Consider the following 14,332-nt stretch of genomic DNA (forward strand, 5'->3'; position numbering starts at 1 on the left):
TAATTTGTGCGCTTATCTATTTCGCATCAAATTTTTGGCGCCGTTGCCGGGGATTAGCAATTTTGCTAATCCCTTGGTTTGTTTTTGTTTCTTTTATTTCACTTTGTTTCTGACTTTGTTTAAGTTTCTGACCTAATTTTGTTTCTTGTTTCTTAGGTACTAATGTATGACTAGAAGCTCTCAACCGATTCGTACAAACATCTTGGATTTTGACGACGATTTTGAGAGGAAGTTAAGAAGAGCTAGAAACCAGCAAGAACACCATCCACCCAATTTTGAATCTGACCTTGAAGAAAACGTACAAGAAGAGGAGGAAGAAGCCACGGCACGGATATTTGAAGAAGTCCAAGGCATGGCCATGGACAATCGTACACTCAAGGAGCTTTCCGCCTCGGGTTTGGATAATGCCGCACCCTTGTGCATCCAATACCCCGTGGCTGCTCAAGGTAAGACGGATGAGTTTGAATTAAAGTCAAGTTTGCTTCATCATATTCCTAAATACCATGGCTTGTCCATGGAAGATCGTAACAAACATTTGAAAGAATTTGAAGTAGTTTGCTCTAGTATGACTCCCGTCAATGTTGACGGAAATATCTTGAAGATGAAGGCTTTTCCATTCTCTTTGATGGATAAAGCCAAGGATTGGTTATACGAGTTAGCTCCCGGCACTGTCACTTCTTGGGAGAGTATGAAGAGAGCGTTCTTGGAGAAGTTCTTTCCAACTTCTCGCATCATCCTCCTACGCAAAAAGATAAGCGGTATTCAGCAAGAAGGTGAGTCTTTTCCAACATATTATGAACGATTTAAATCACTTGTTGCTTCTTGTCCACAACATCAAATGAAGGAGGAATTGCTCTTGCAATATTTCTATGAGGGCCTCCTACCTCTAGAACGTCAAATGCTTGATGCTTCGGCGGGCGGAGCATTGGTGGATAAAACACCCATGGCTGCTAAGGTCTTGATTGCTAATAAAGCGTTGAACGCTTAACAGTACGAGGGTGTAGGCCAAAGAGGACCCTCACGGCACCAAGTACATGAGGTAAGTGTGACTTCCGATCTTCATTCACAATTGGCTAATCTTACTTCTATTGTTTCACAGATGGCCGAGGGAATGAAGATGCAAGGACCTGTGGTATGTGGCGTATGTTCTATCCAAGGCATGTCTCCGAAAAATGTCCTCAACTCATCGAGAATGGCGGTTGGGAGAGTGCAAATGCCATTGGGTTTCAAAGCCAAAATCAGTCAAGACATGATCCATACTCCAACACGTATAATCCGGGGTGGCGAGACCACCCAAATTTCAAGTGGAGGGATCCCCAACAACCTCAAAACCAAGGAGGCTTTAGGCAACAACCCCCGGGGTTCTTTCCCAAAACCTACGGCCCACCCCAAAATCAAGCCCAATCCGGCCCAAGTGCCTCAGGTACGTCTCTTGACAATGATGCACTTCTTAAGATACTAACTAAGTTGTCTAATGGGCAGGAAGATCAAGCTAAGGCTATGCAAAACCAAGATAAAAGGGTGGATCAACTTGAGAAACAAATTGGGCAGATTGCCGAGTTTGTAGGTAAGTTTCGAGATCCCGGACAACTTCCTAGTTCCACCATTCCAAATCCGAAGGGAGGGTTCGAAAGTGCCAAAGCAATCACCCTAAGAAGTGGTAAGGAAGTTGGGGCAGGTCCTACATCAAAAACAGGTCATAACGAGGATGAAATTTTGCAAATGGAAGAGGAGGAATCAAGGTTGCCCACGGCAAAGGTGGTTCCACCTTTGCCGCAAGTTCCTAATGTCCCAAATCTGCCAAATTCGTCCCACAAAGGTAAGAATGTGTCCAATTCAGTTCATACTAATGTTTTCCCTTCAAATGTGCCTTTTCCTAGTAGGTTCATGCAAACGAAGAAAGAAGAGGCCGAAAAGGATATCCTTGAAACCTTTAGGAAAGTTCAAGTTAACATACCTTTGTTAGATGCAATCAAGCAAGTTCCAAGGTATGCTAAGTTCTTGAAAGAGTTGTGTACCACTAGGAAGAGGATGGCGACTAAGGAAGTGGTAAAGGTAGGTGAGAATGTGTCCGCCATCTTGCAACGCAAACTACCTCCCAAATGCAAAGATCCAGGTAGCTTTACCATTCCTTGTGTCATTGGGAATACTAGATTTGAATCTGCCATGCTTGATTTAGGTGCTTCTATAAATGTTATGCCATATTCCATTTATGCATCTATGAACTTAGGAGCGTTGAAAAATGATGGGGTAATAATACAATTGGCCAATAGATCTAACGCCTATCCAAAGGGAGTTTTGGAAGATGTTCTTGTGCAGGTTAATCATTTAGTTTTCCCGGCGGATTTCTATGTCCTTGAAATGGATGAATCGGACCATGCTCCTTCGCTGCCCATTCTACTTGGAAGGCCATTCATGAAGACGGCCCGGACAAAGATTGACGTGTATAGTGGAACTTTGTCCATGGAATTTGATGGGGAAGTTGTTAATTTTAATCTTTCTGATTCCATTAAATACCGTAGTGAGGACCATTCATGTTTCTCTATTGATATAATTGACTCTTTGGCGCAGGGATATCTCGACGATTTGAATGACAATGCGCTTGAAAAAGTCATTACACGAGGCATGGAAATTAAAACAAAGGGGGCAGATTGCATGCATGCCCACGGCATACATGAGTCATCCCATGCCGTGCCCCCTAGTGAGGAATTACTTGAAGTTGTGGCTGCCCTTGAGTCCTCACCTAAGCTTGATGGTAAGTATACTACCCGTGAGTCCATTCCCATTTCTACTAACAAATTGCTTCCATCCATAATTCAGGCACCTATCCTTGAACTCAAGCCTTTGCCAAGCCATTTGAAGTACATTTTCTTGGAAGAAAATGAAACACTACCTGCTATTATTTCCTCCTCCCTCACGGCACAAGAGGAGGAGAAATTGCTTCGAGTTTTGAAGGAGTTCAAATCTGCCCTAGGTTGGACATTGGCCGATATTAAAGGTATAAGCCCTACGACTTGTATGCATCACATATTTCTTGAGGAGGGGGCCAAACCAACTAGAGAGGCTCAACGCCGTCTTAACCCTCCGATGATGGAAGTAGTGAAAAAGGAGATCATAAAGCTTCTAGATTGCGGGGTTATCTATCCAATCTCGGATAGTAAGTGGGTTTCGCCCGTTCAATGCGTACCAAAGAAATCCGGAGTGACGGTGGTAGCTAATGCCGAGAATGAGCTTGTCCCTCAACGTATTCAAACCGGTTGGAGGGTGTGCATTGACTATAGGAAGCTAAACACCACCACGAGGAAGGACCACTTCCCATTGCCGTTCATTGACCAAATGCTTGAGAGGTTAGCGGGTTATGCTTTTTATTGTTTTCTTGATGGTTATTCTGGTTATAATCAAATTGTCATTTCACCCGAGGACCAAGAAAAAACCACTTTTACATGCCCGTTTGGTACGTTTGCATATCGTCGCATGCCTTTTGGTTTATGTAATGCGCCTGCTACATTTCAAAGATGCATGATGAGTATATTTTGTGATTATGTAGAGAAAATAATTGAAGTGTTTATGGATGATTTTAGTGTATTTGGTGATTCGTTTGATAGTTGCTTGCATAATCTAAGTTTGATCCTAAAACGTTGTGTTGAAACTAACCTTGTACTTAATTGGGAAAAGTGTCATTTTATGGTTAAACAAGGTATCGTTTTAGGTCATATAATCTCTGAAAAGGGTATTGAGGTTGATAAGTCGAAAATAGATCTTGTACGTCACTTACCCTCTCCGACTTCGGTTCGAGAGGTTCGTTCGTTTCTTGGCCATGCAGGATTCTATCGTAGGTTCATCAAAGATTTCTCGAAGATAGCACAACCTCTTTGCCGGCTCCTACAAAAAGAAGTGGCGTTTGAATTCACCAAGGAGTGCACGGCATCATTCAACCAACTCAAGGAGTTGTTGACCACGGCACCCATCATTGTTCCACCGGATTGGAGTCTACCGTTCGAGCTCATGTGTGATGCGTCCGACTATGCTTTAGGAGCTGTTTTAGGACAAAGAAAGGACAAGAGGCCGCATGTCATTTACTACGCCTCACGGACGTTGAACGATGCACAATTGAACTACTCCACTACGGAAAAAGAACTCCTTGCCGTTGTCTTTGCTTTAGATAAATTTCGATCATATTTAATTGGAACTAAAGTAATTGTTTTCACTGATCATGCAGCTCTGAAGTACTTGCTCACCAAAAAGGAGGCCAAGCCACGGCTAATTCGATGGATATTGCTACTTCAAGAGTTCGATATAGAGATTCGGGACAAGAAGGGAAGTGAAAACGTGGTGGCTGACCACCTAAGCCGAATGGTGCATAATGAGGAGTCTTTGCCGATTTTGGAGACATTCCCCGATGAACAATTGCTGTCCATTAAGGTTAGTGCGCCTTGGTATGCCGATATTGTTAATTTTTTAGTGTCAAAACGTATTCCAAGTGAGTTCACTAGGCACCAACGTGATAAACTTAGGCATGATGCACGGTTTTATGTGTGGGATGATCCGTACTTATGGAAATTTTGCCCCGATCAGATTGTACGTCGTTGTGTGCACGATTCTGAATGTCATTCAATTTTGAGTTTTTGTCACACATATGCATGTGGAGGGCACTTTGGCACACAACGCACAGCCCTTAAGGTGTTACAATGTGGATTTTATTGGCCTAGTATTTTCAAAGATGCTAAAACTTTTTGCTTAACATGTGATAAATGCCAACGAATGGGTGGTATTAGTGCTAAGGACCAAATGCCGCAGGTTTCTATCCTAAATGTTGAAATTTTTGATGTTTGGGGTATTGATTTTATGGGTCCTTTTCCTTCTTCGTATGGTTTTACATATATTTTGCTTGCGGTTGATTATGTGTCGAAGTGGGTGGAAGCAAAAGCCACCCGAACTAATGATTCTAAAGTGGTTGCAGATTTTATTAGAACTAACATTTTTGCGAGGTTCGGAATGCCACGAGTGATCATTAGTGACGGAGGGTCACACTTTTGCAATCGGACCATTGAAGCGTTATTGAGGAAATACAGTGTCACCCATAAGGTTTCTACACCTTAACATCCTCAAACGAATGGGCAAGCCGAGGTTTCCAACCGTGAGATCAAGCAAATCTTAGAGAAGAACGTTGGGCCAACGAGGAAGGATTGGAGCTTACGGTTAGATGATGCACTTTGGGCGTATCGTACGGCGTACAAAACGCCCATTGGGATGTCCCCCTTCCGACTTGTCTATGGCAAGGCGTGCCATCTTCCTGTTGAATTGGAGCACAAAGCACTTTGGGCCATCAAGAAGTTTAACATGAACCTCGAGGAAGCAGGAAGTCAAAGGAGATTGCAATTGAATGAGCTTGATGAGATACGGCACGAGGCGTACGATAATGCAAGCATTTACAAGCAAAAGACCAAGGCTTTCCATGACAACATGATCCGTGGGAAATCATTCTCAATTGGGCAGAAAGTGCTATTGTTCAATTCCCGTTTACGTTTGTTTCCCGGTAAGTTACGTTCTAAGTGGATTAGACCGTTTGTTATTACTAACATATCTTCTTATGGTGCCATCCAGATTCAAAGTCTCAAAACAGGTCATGAATTCCAAGTGAACGGACACCGTTTGAAGCCATATTATGAGAACTTTGTTGAACAAACCGTGGATGATATTTCTTTGGGTGCCGTGGGCACAAATGGAGAATAAATGGGCTTTTCGTCCGGTTGTACGACGTTAAAGAAAGCGCTACTTGGGAGGCAACCCATGCAATGCAACAAAGGAAGACCACGGAATCACTCCAATTCCAGATTTGCGTTCCTAAACTCTTCCCTTTGTTATTTATTTCGAATCTGCCTATTTAGTTGTTTTAGTTGCTGTTTGTGTGTTTCTTTTTGTTTAGTGTGATTTTATGCTTGAAACATTGAGGACAATGTTTGATTTAAGTGTGGGGGGGGTAACTAAGTGTTTTAGATGCAAATTCGTGGGATTTTATCACCCTAAACTTGAAGACTTGTTCCTTGCTGTTTTTAAGTGTTTTTGAGCAGTTTTGATGTGTTTTAGTGTGTTTTGAAGTAAAAATCCGAAAATTACATAAAAATTTGAAAAATTTGTTTTAAAAACCCAAAAAGAGTTGTTTTTGTGTGTTTGTTTGTGTCTTAGGGTACCTTCCAACACAATGATGAGGATTTGGTTTTTAAGTGCATGACTGTTAAAGAAAGTGACTAACATGGATGAAAGTTTGATTTACTCATTGTTATGCTTAGTTGTGGTTATAACTTATGAATTCACATGCAATCATAAAAGAAAAAATCAGTTTTTGTAACATGCTTGAAGGAAGGAACTCAAACTAACGCTACAACCTTGTGAGACTTGAGCCTAAACGCTTATTTGGAGAGTTAAAATCTGTGCATTCTTTGTTTTCTAAGTCGTTGCATGATCTCATTATTCCTTGCTTGGTTGCTACTTAGAAGGCGTTTCATCATTTAGTTCCAAATGCTAGAACTCATGCCCATTTCATTCAAAGCATGTTATTGATTTGCATAACACATATTCAAGATGAAGTTGTGTAGTGACCACCACCTTAGCCAAAAAGCCATGAATCCCCTATGTCATTATGTTTTGTAGGTTTTAACCCCATTGAGCCTTGTTTAGCCTATGTTGTTGTTAACCCACATTATCCTCACCTAGCCTAGTTTAGGACCATCCATACCCTTGTTCTTAAAGCATAGTAAAGCATGATTCGGATTGAATTCCTTTTGATCTATGTTGGCAGAAACCAAGTGTGGGGGAAGTATTTTTCATGAGGAATTGTGTGCCATAGGCACGGCAAAGAAAAGAAAAAAAAATTCGTGGAAAAAGAAAAAATGAAGAAAAAAGTGTGAAAAGTATGAAAAAACAGTTTGAAAAAAAAAAGAAAAAGAGTTCCAAAGTATTGTTTGTTGAAGTAAGGGTCCAAAACAATGAATTCGGCCCTAAGGAGTTGTTTAAGTCTTCCCCTTGTGTTTTAAAGTTAATTTCTGCAATCTAAGTGAATTCTAAGTCTCAATTTCATTGCTTTGCTTACTATTGCTTGAAGAACGTTTGTTTTCCCTATCCTTTCCTTGTTAACCAACAACCTAAGCCCCATTACAACCCTTAACTTCTATCTTGAGTGTTATGTGTTTCAATTTGTGGAATTTGAATTTGGTATGAGCATATGGTGTCACTGGTTCTCGCATCTAAGTAGTAGCATTCCATTCATGAGATCATATCTAAACATGCTTCTTAACTCTAGAAATTGCGTTCTTTGTGAAACATATATGTGAGCATTCGTTTTCATATCTACATCAATCTTCTCACATATGACTAGTGTAGGGTGTGGAGTTAGAAAATCTGAGTGAAAATAAAGTGTATATCTTGTAAGAAATTGAGGGAATTCTCTAAGGCATGTTACTACATTCAAAGCATTGTTTTAATTGATTACTTGTGAACTAGTAAGTGGTGGCTTTAATTAAGTATGTGCTTGTGTAAAGATGACTCAAATCTGTGGGGATAGCAATCTTTAACATGTCATGTGCATTGGAAATCCCTGAGGCAAACGTTGGAAGGTTTAGGTTTTGTTTTGGTTAAGTTGGTTTCGTTTTGTTTCCTTTCTTTTGTTTGTTTTGCTCGAGGACTAGCAAAAGCTAAGTGTGGGGGAATTTGATAGGAGCATATTTATGCGCCTTAGTTAGCTAGTTCTGATGCATCTTTGTTATGTTTTCTTCGTTAAAGTAGTCTTTTAAGCTACTTTCATGTGTTTTCAGGTTTAAAGGACATATTACATGAAATGATGCAATTTGGAGCTTTTGGAGCAAAAAGTGAGCTTGGGAATGAAAAGGACATGCTTGGAACACAAGGTTGGGATGAAATTGAAGAGTTCGAGATTTGAGGTTTCCTACTTGAAGTAGGAAAGCTAAGCCTAAAAGTTTCCATTTTGGGTTGATCTTTCCTAAATCGGAATTGGCAACCAAAGTTTCTAAAGCTGGAAGTTTCTATTCTTGGAGGTTTCCATTTTCGTGAGTTTCTATTCTCGGCTTTGGGCTTTTAGATGACTTAAACCCTAATTCCTTGTGAACCCTAAGTCCATGCCGCATCCTAGGGCCTAATCATTCAATTTCTGCCATGTTAAACCCTAATCCATTTCTCCTAAGCCCATGCCGCACCTAATGTTCTAGAAACCCAATTTTCTGGTGGATTTCCAACCCTAGCCGCACCTAACCCTAGCCCATTGTCTAATCTGATTTCTTTAGGGTTTAGGTGCCTATATATATGTGTTTTACATCCTTTGGCCGATGCTCTCCCATTCTAAAAATCAGAAATTCATCCAACCTTATTTCCCCATCCTTGCCGCAGCCATCATCACCCTTAGAACCCCTAGCCGCCACTCCTCCATACAAACCAGCCACTCCCCATCCTTGCCGCAGCCACCATCCACCTCCATACACCATTCTACACTTCCATCCACCACCCACACACCTTGCCGCACCACCATATCATCCTAACTCCATTCTTAAACCAAAACCACATCCAAAAACCCCCAAAACCATCTCTGCCGCAGCAAGGAGAAGAAGAAAGAGGAGCTTGAAGTCAGAAATTCAAAGTGGAATTCTTGGGCGTTTTAGGTGTAATCTTTCTTATGTCTTCGATGTTTCAATTCAATAAACTTTATGTTGTGAGTATGAGGAACTAAACCCCCATAGTTGGGGGGTAATTCGAAACCATGTACATGCTTGCAATTTGATTCGATTACATTCAGTTGTTATTTCATAAGTTGTGGATTCAATTCGTTCATCTATTTGATTGATAATTTATTTGTGTATGTTGATTGAGAGTGCACGCTTAGTTTTCATGCATGAATATGATGCTAGATTATGAGGGAGTTTCACCTAATAGTTACAATCTTATAATCACAAGTAGTGAAGATCGCTTGAAAACGATCGCGTTGAATGAATTCTTAGCATAAGTTTCATGCAATTCATAGTAACAAATGCTTCGTCAATGCTTATGTTTTTCATAGAACGTAATGATTCTTGCTTGTATCTCTATTATGCAATTCATGTAGGGAACTTGTAGGGAATGTTTTGGGTTGTCGTATGCAATCATCCAACTTAATAACTTGTGGAAAAACTGAGGGTTAATTAGTGCAATTCACGGTTAATCTGGGGCGTTGAGTATTTATAATTTATTGGAAGAACAACTGAAAATCGTTTTGTTTGCAAGTGTGACATGTGTGGAGAAGAACCTCCTAACTAGCCTTCTACCCATCTCTTTCACTAAAATCGTTTTTACAATCTGCCTATTTCCAATCTGTTTTCTTTATTTTAATTTTCGTCAAAACAAAATCCCCCTTTAATTTGAAGTCTTATATTAGTTAGAAAGTGTTTTGATTTGTGTTTCTAAGTATTTTGATTCAAGTTTTCATCAAATTTCGTCCAAATTAGTGTAGGTGCTCAGAACTGCCCAGAAAGTGGTTTTTAGGCAGTTTTGAGCCTTCTAGTTGCTGTTTTGAGTTTTAGGTTTGTTTAAGTGTTTTAAACTTTAGTTTTGCATTCTTTGAGTCTAGTTTAGTGTTTAAAACTTTGTTTTTGAGTTTTTAAGTCAGTTTCCAAGTGTTTAGCAATCCCTCCTAATCCCCGGTCTAGAACGATCCCTACTTACATCTTTGCTACAATTTGACAAAAAGAGGGTTTAATTTGTGTGCTTATCTATTTCGCATCAAATTTTTGGTGCCGTTGCCGGGGATTAGCAATTTTGCTAATCCCTTGTGTTTTTGCCGTGTGTCTTGATTTAATTTACCTAGTTTTCTGATTTTGTTTTGTTTTCTTGGTTTAGGTACTAGTGCATGACGCGGAGTTCTCAAACTGTGCATGCCAATATCTTGGACTTTAACGACGATTTTGAACGTGATTTGAGAAGAAAGAGGAGGCATCCCGAACCTAGTGAAGAAGTGGAAGAAGAAGTTATGGCCGCGGACAATCTGAGGCCGAATCTGAGTTTGAAGAAGTGGAAGAAGAAGTTATGGCCGCGGACAATCGGACCATTAAAGAGCTTTCGGCCTCGGGGGTTGACCAATGCCGCACCATTATGCATTCAATACCCCGCGGCTGCCCAAGGCAAGACCGACGAATTCGAGTTGAAGTCAAGCTTGTTGCACCACATTCCGAAATACCATGGGCTTTCCATGGAAGATCCCAACAAGCATCTCAAGGAGTTCGAGGTTGTTTGTTCGAGCATGACACCCATCAATGTTGACGGGAGTATTCTGATGATGAAGGCCTTTCCATTCTCACTTTTGGAAAAGGCGAAAGATTGGCTTTACGAGTTAGCACCCGGAACAGTTACATCTTGGGATAGTATGAAAAGAGCGTTCTTGGAGAAGTTTTTCCCAACTTCAAGAGTCATTCTCTTGAGGAAACGGATTAGTGGCATCCAACAAAACCCAGGTGAATCGTTTCCTTCTTATTATGAACGTTTTAAATCACTTGTTGCTTCTTGTCCACAGCATCAAATGAAGGAGGAGCTACTCATTCAATACTTCTACGAAGGACTCCTTCCCATGGAACGCCAAATGCTTGATGCCTCGGCGGGAGGAGCGTTGGTGGATAAGACTCCGGGGGCTGCAAAAGTTCTAATTGCCAACCGAGCACATAATGCACAACAATACGAAGGTGTTGGACAAAGAGACCCCCCACGGCCACAAGTAAATGAGGTAAGTTCTATGCCCGAGATTCAATCCCAATTAGCTAACCTTACTTTTATTGTTTCTCAGTTGGCCGAGGGAATGAAGATTCATGGACCAAGTGTGTGTGGCGTGTGTTCTATGCAAGGACATGCCAACGATCAATGCCCTCAATTGATTGAGAATGGGGGTTGGGAAGCTGCCAATGCCGTGGGTTTTGGGAACCAAAATCAACCACGCCATGATCCATACTCTAATTCCTACAATCCGGGGTGGAGAGACCATCCAAATTTCAAAATGGCGGGATCCTCAACAACCCCAACAACAAGGAGGATTTAGGCAGCAACCACCGGGCTTTTATACAAAGCCATTCGTCCCCAATCAAAACCAAGTGCAAACCGCCCCACCAACCTCAGGTACGTCTTTGGATAATGATCAAGTTGTTAAGTTACTTACGACTTTGACGCAGGAAGTTCAAACTCAAAATAAGGAGAGACAAATCCAAGACAAACGGGTGGACAACTTGGAGAAGCAGATGGGTCAAATTGCAGAGTTTATGGGGCAAATTAGAGAACAAGGCAGATTGCCTAGTTCAACCGTTGTGAACCCGAAGGGAGGATTTGAAACCGCTAAGGCCATCATGTTGAGAAGTGGTAAACAGGTTGGAGCGGACTCAAATACATCCAAATCAAGTCAAGATGAGGAGGACAAGTTGATGCAAGAGGAGGCACAAAGAGCAAAACCCACGGCCAAGGATGACCAATCCATGCCGCCACCCTCTAACCCTCCTAAATCGTCCTCAACCACCAAGGTAAGTCCAAATTCGACTTTTTTAGTTCTATTCCACTGAATGTGCCCTTCCCTGGCAGGTTTAGGCAATCAAAGAAGGAAGAAGCCGAGAAGGACATTCTAGAGACCTTTCGGAAAGTTCAAGTCAATATCCCGCTCCTTGATGCGATTAAGCAAGTCCCGAGGTATGCTAAGTTCTTAAAAGAACTTTGTACAACAAGGAGAAGGATTTCGAACAAAGAAGTGGTCCAGGTAAGTGAAAACGTCTCTGCTGTGTTACAAAGGAAATTACCCCCTAAATGCAAAGATCCGGGTAGTTTTACAATTCCGTGCGTTATTGGTAATACTAAGTTTGAACAATGCATGTTAGACTTAGGGGCTTCGATTAATGTCATGCCATACTCGATTTATGCATCTATGAACTTAGGTGATCTTAAAAATGATGGTGTGATAATTCAATTAGCCGATCGTTCTAATGCATACCCAAAGGGTGTTTTGGAAGATGTTTTGGTGCAGGTTGGTAATTTGATTTTTCCAGCGGACTTTTACGTGCTTGACATGGAGGACTCACCCCATTCTACCCCATTGCCGATTCTATTAGGGAGGCCCTTCATGAAAACAGCCCGCACCAAGATAGATGTGTTTAAAGGAACTTTAACGATGGAATTTGATGGGGTAGTCATTGATTTTAATCTTTCTGAAAGTATTAAATTTCCTAAGGACGATCATTCTTGCTTTTCTATTGATATAATTGATGATTTGGCGCAGGATTTTCTCGATTGTTTGGAGAGGGATACACTTGAAACGACAATTGCACAAGGAATTGGGCACAAAAATGGTGTTGCCATGCCTAGAAGTGAGGATGAGGCCGAGATAGTGGCTGCCCTTGAGTCACTCCCTCAACACCATGGTAAGCCTTCTAACCCAATTTCAATTCCAGTTTCCACTAATAAGATGTTACCCTCAGTGATTCAGGCACCCGTACTTGAGCTTAAACCGTTACCCGATCATTTAAAGTACGTCTTTCTGGGAGACAACGAGACATTGCCCGTCATTGTCTCCTCATCACTCACGGCCCTAGAGGAGGAGGAGTTGATCCGACTGTTGAAAGAGCACAAGACGGCCAATGGGTGGACTTTGGCCGATATTAGGGGAATTAGCCCAACTACGTGTATGCATCGCATTCTTCTAGAGGAGGGGGCTAAACCAACTCGAGAGGCTCAGCGCCGTCTCAACCCTCCAATGATGGAAGTTGTGAAAAAGGAGATTATCAAACTTCTTGATTGTGGAGTGATTTATCCGATCTCTGATAGTCGTTGGGTGTCACCGGTGCAATGTGTTCCAAAGAAGTCCGGAGTGACCGTGGTGAAGAATGCCGAGAATGAGCTTGTGCCAACCCGTTTCCAAACAGGTTGGCGAGTGTGCATTGATTATAGAAAGCTCAACACCACCACAAGGAAGGACCACTTCCCTTTGCCGTTCATTGATCAAATGCTTGAAAGGTTAGCCGGTCATTCTTTTTATTGTTTCCTTGATGGTTATTCTGGATATAATCAGATTGTCATAGCGCCGGATGACCAAGAAAAGACAACTTTCACATGCCCCTTTGGTACTTTTGCTTATCGTCGCATGCCTTTTGGTTTATGCAATGCTCCGGCCACATTCAAAGGTGTATGGTAAGTATCTTTCCAGATTTTGTGGAAAAAATTATTGAGGTATTTATGGATGATTTCAGTGTGTTTGGTGATTCATTTGATGGTTGTTTGGAAAATCTCACACTAATTTTGAAACGATGTGTAGAAACTAACCTTGTGCTTAATTGGGAAAAATGTCACTTTATGGTTAGACAAGGCATAGTTTTAGGGCATATTGTTTCAGAAAGAGGAATTGAAGTGGATAAATCGAAAATAGATCTTGTACGCTACTTACCCTCTCCTACTTCGGTTCGAGAGGTTCGTTCGTTTCTTGGTCATGCAGGATTTTATAGGCGATTTATCAAGGACTTCTCCAAGATCTCAAACCCTCTTTGCCGTCTCCTCCAGAAAGATGTGGCGTTTGACTTCAACAAGGAGTGTGAGAAGGCGTTCAATCACCTCAAGGAAATGCTAACTTCGGCCCCTATCATAGTTCCACCGGATTGGAGCCTACCTTTTGAGCTTATGTGCGACGCTTCCGATTATGCATTAGGAGCTGTTTTGGGGCAAAGGAAGGACAAGAGGCCGCATGCTATCTATTATGCCTCTCGGACTTTAAATGATGCACAATTGAATTATTCTACCACTGAAAAAGAACTTCTAGCTGTTGTATTTGCTTTAGATAAATTCCGTTCTTATTTGCTTGGTACTAAAGTTATTATTTATACTGACCATGCAGCATTGAAGTACTTGTTCACCAAGAAGGACGCCAAACCACGACTCATTCGTTGGATGCTTCTTCTCCAAGAGTTCGATATCGAAATCCGGGACAAGAAGGGAAGTGAAAACGTGGTGGCTGACCACTTGAGCCGTATGGTGCATGAGGAGGATGCCGTGCCTATCATAGAGACATTCCCAGATGAGCAACTGATGTCAGTCAAGGTAAGTGAACCATGGTATGCTGATTTGGTGAATTATTTGGGGTCTAAACATGTTCCTAGTGAATTACTTAAACACCAAGGTGATAAATTGAAGAAAGAGGCACGGTTTTATGTGTGGGATGACCCGTATTTATGGAAATATTGCCCTGACCAAGTTATACGTAGGTGTGTGCATGATTCTGAGTTTAATGCTATTCTAACCTTTTGTCACACTTATGCTTATGGGGGACACTTTGGCACTA

General features: G+C 41.5%; 1 protein-coding gene across 1 annotated transcript; it reads left to right on the forward strand.

Annotated features, from left to right (window-relative positions):
• Positions 1–10,009: 10,009 nt before the first annotated feature.
• Positions 10,010–12,352, forward strand: LOC126618131 (uncharacterized; the record flags this gene model as incomplete). Its single annotated transcript, XM_050286226.1, has 3 exons — positions 10,010–10,040; positions 10,179–10,993; positions 11,615–12,352. Coding segments are annotated over exons 1-3 (1,584 nt in total), but the record flags the coding sequence as incomplete, so codon positions are not given.
• Positions 12,353–14,332: the final 1,980 nt, after the last annotated feature.

This window comes from Malus sylvestris, chromosome 4, assembly GCF_916048215.2.
Source record: "Malus sylvestris chromosome 4, drMalSylv7.2, whole genome shotgun sequence".
Taxonomy (NCBI): domain Eukaryota; kingdom Viridiplantae; phylum Streptophyta; class Magnoliopsida; order Rosales; family Rosaceae; genus Malus; species Malus sylvestris.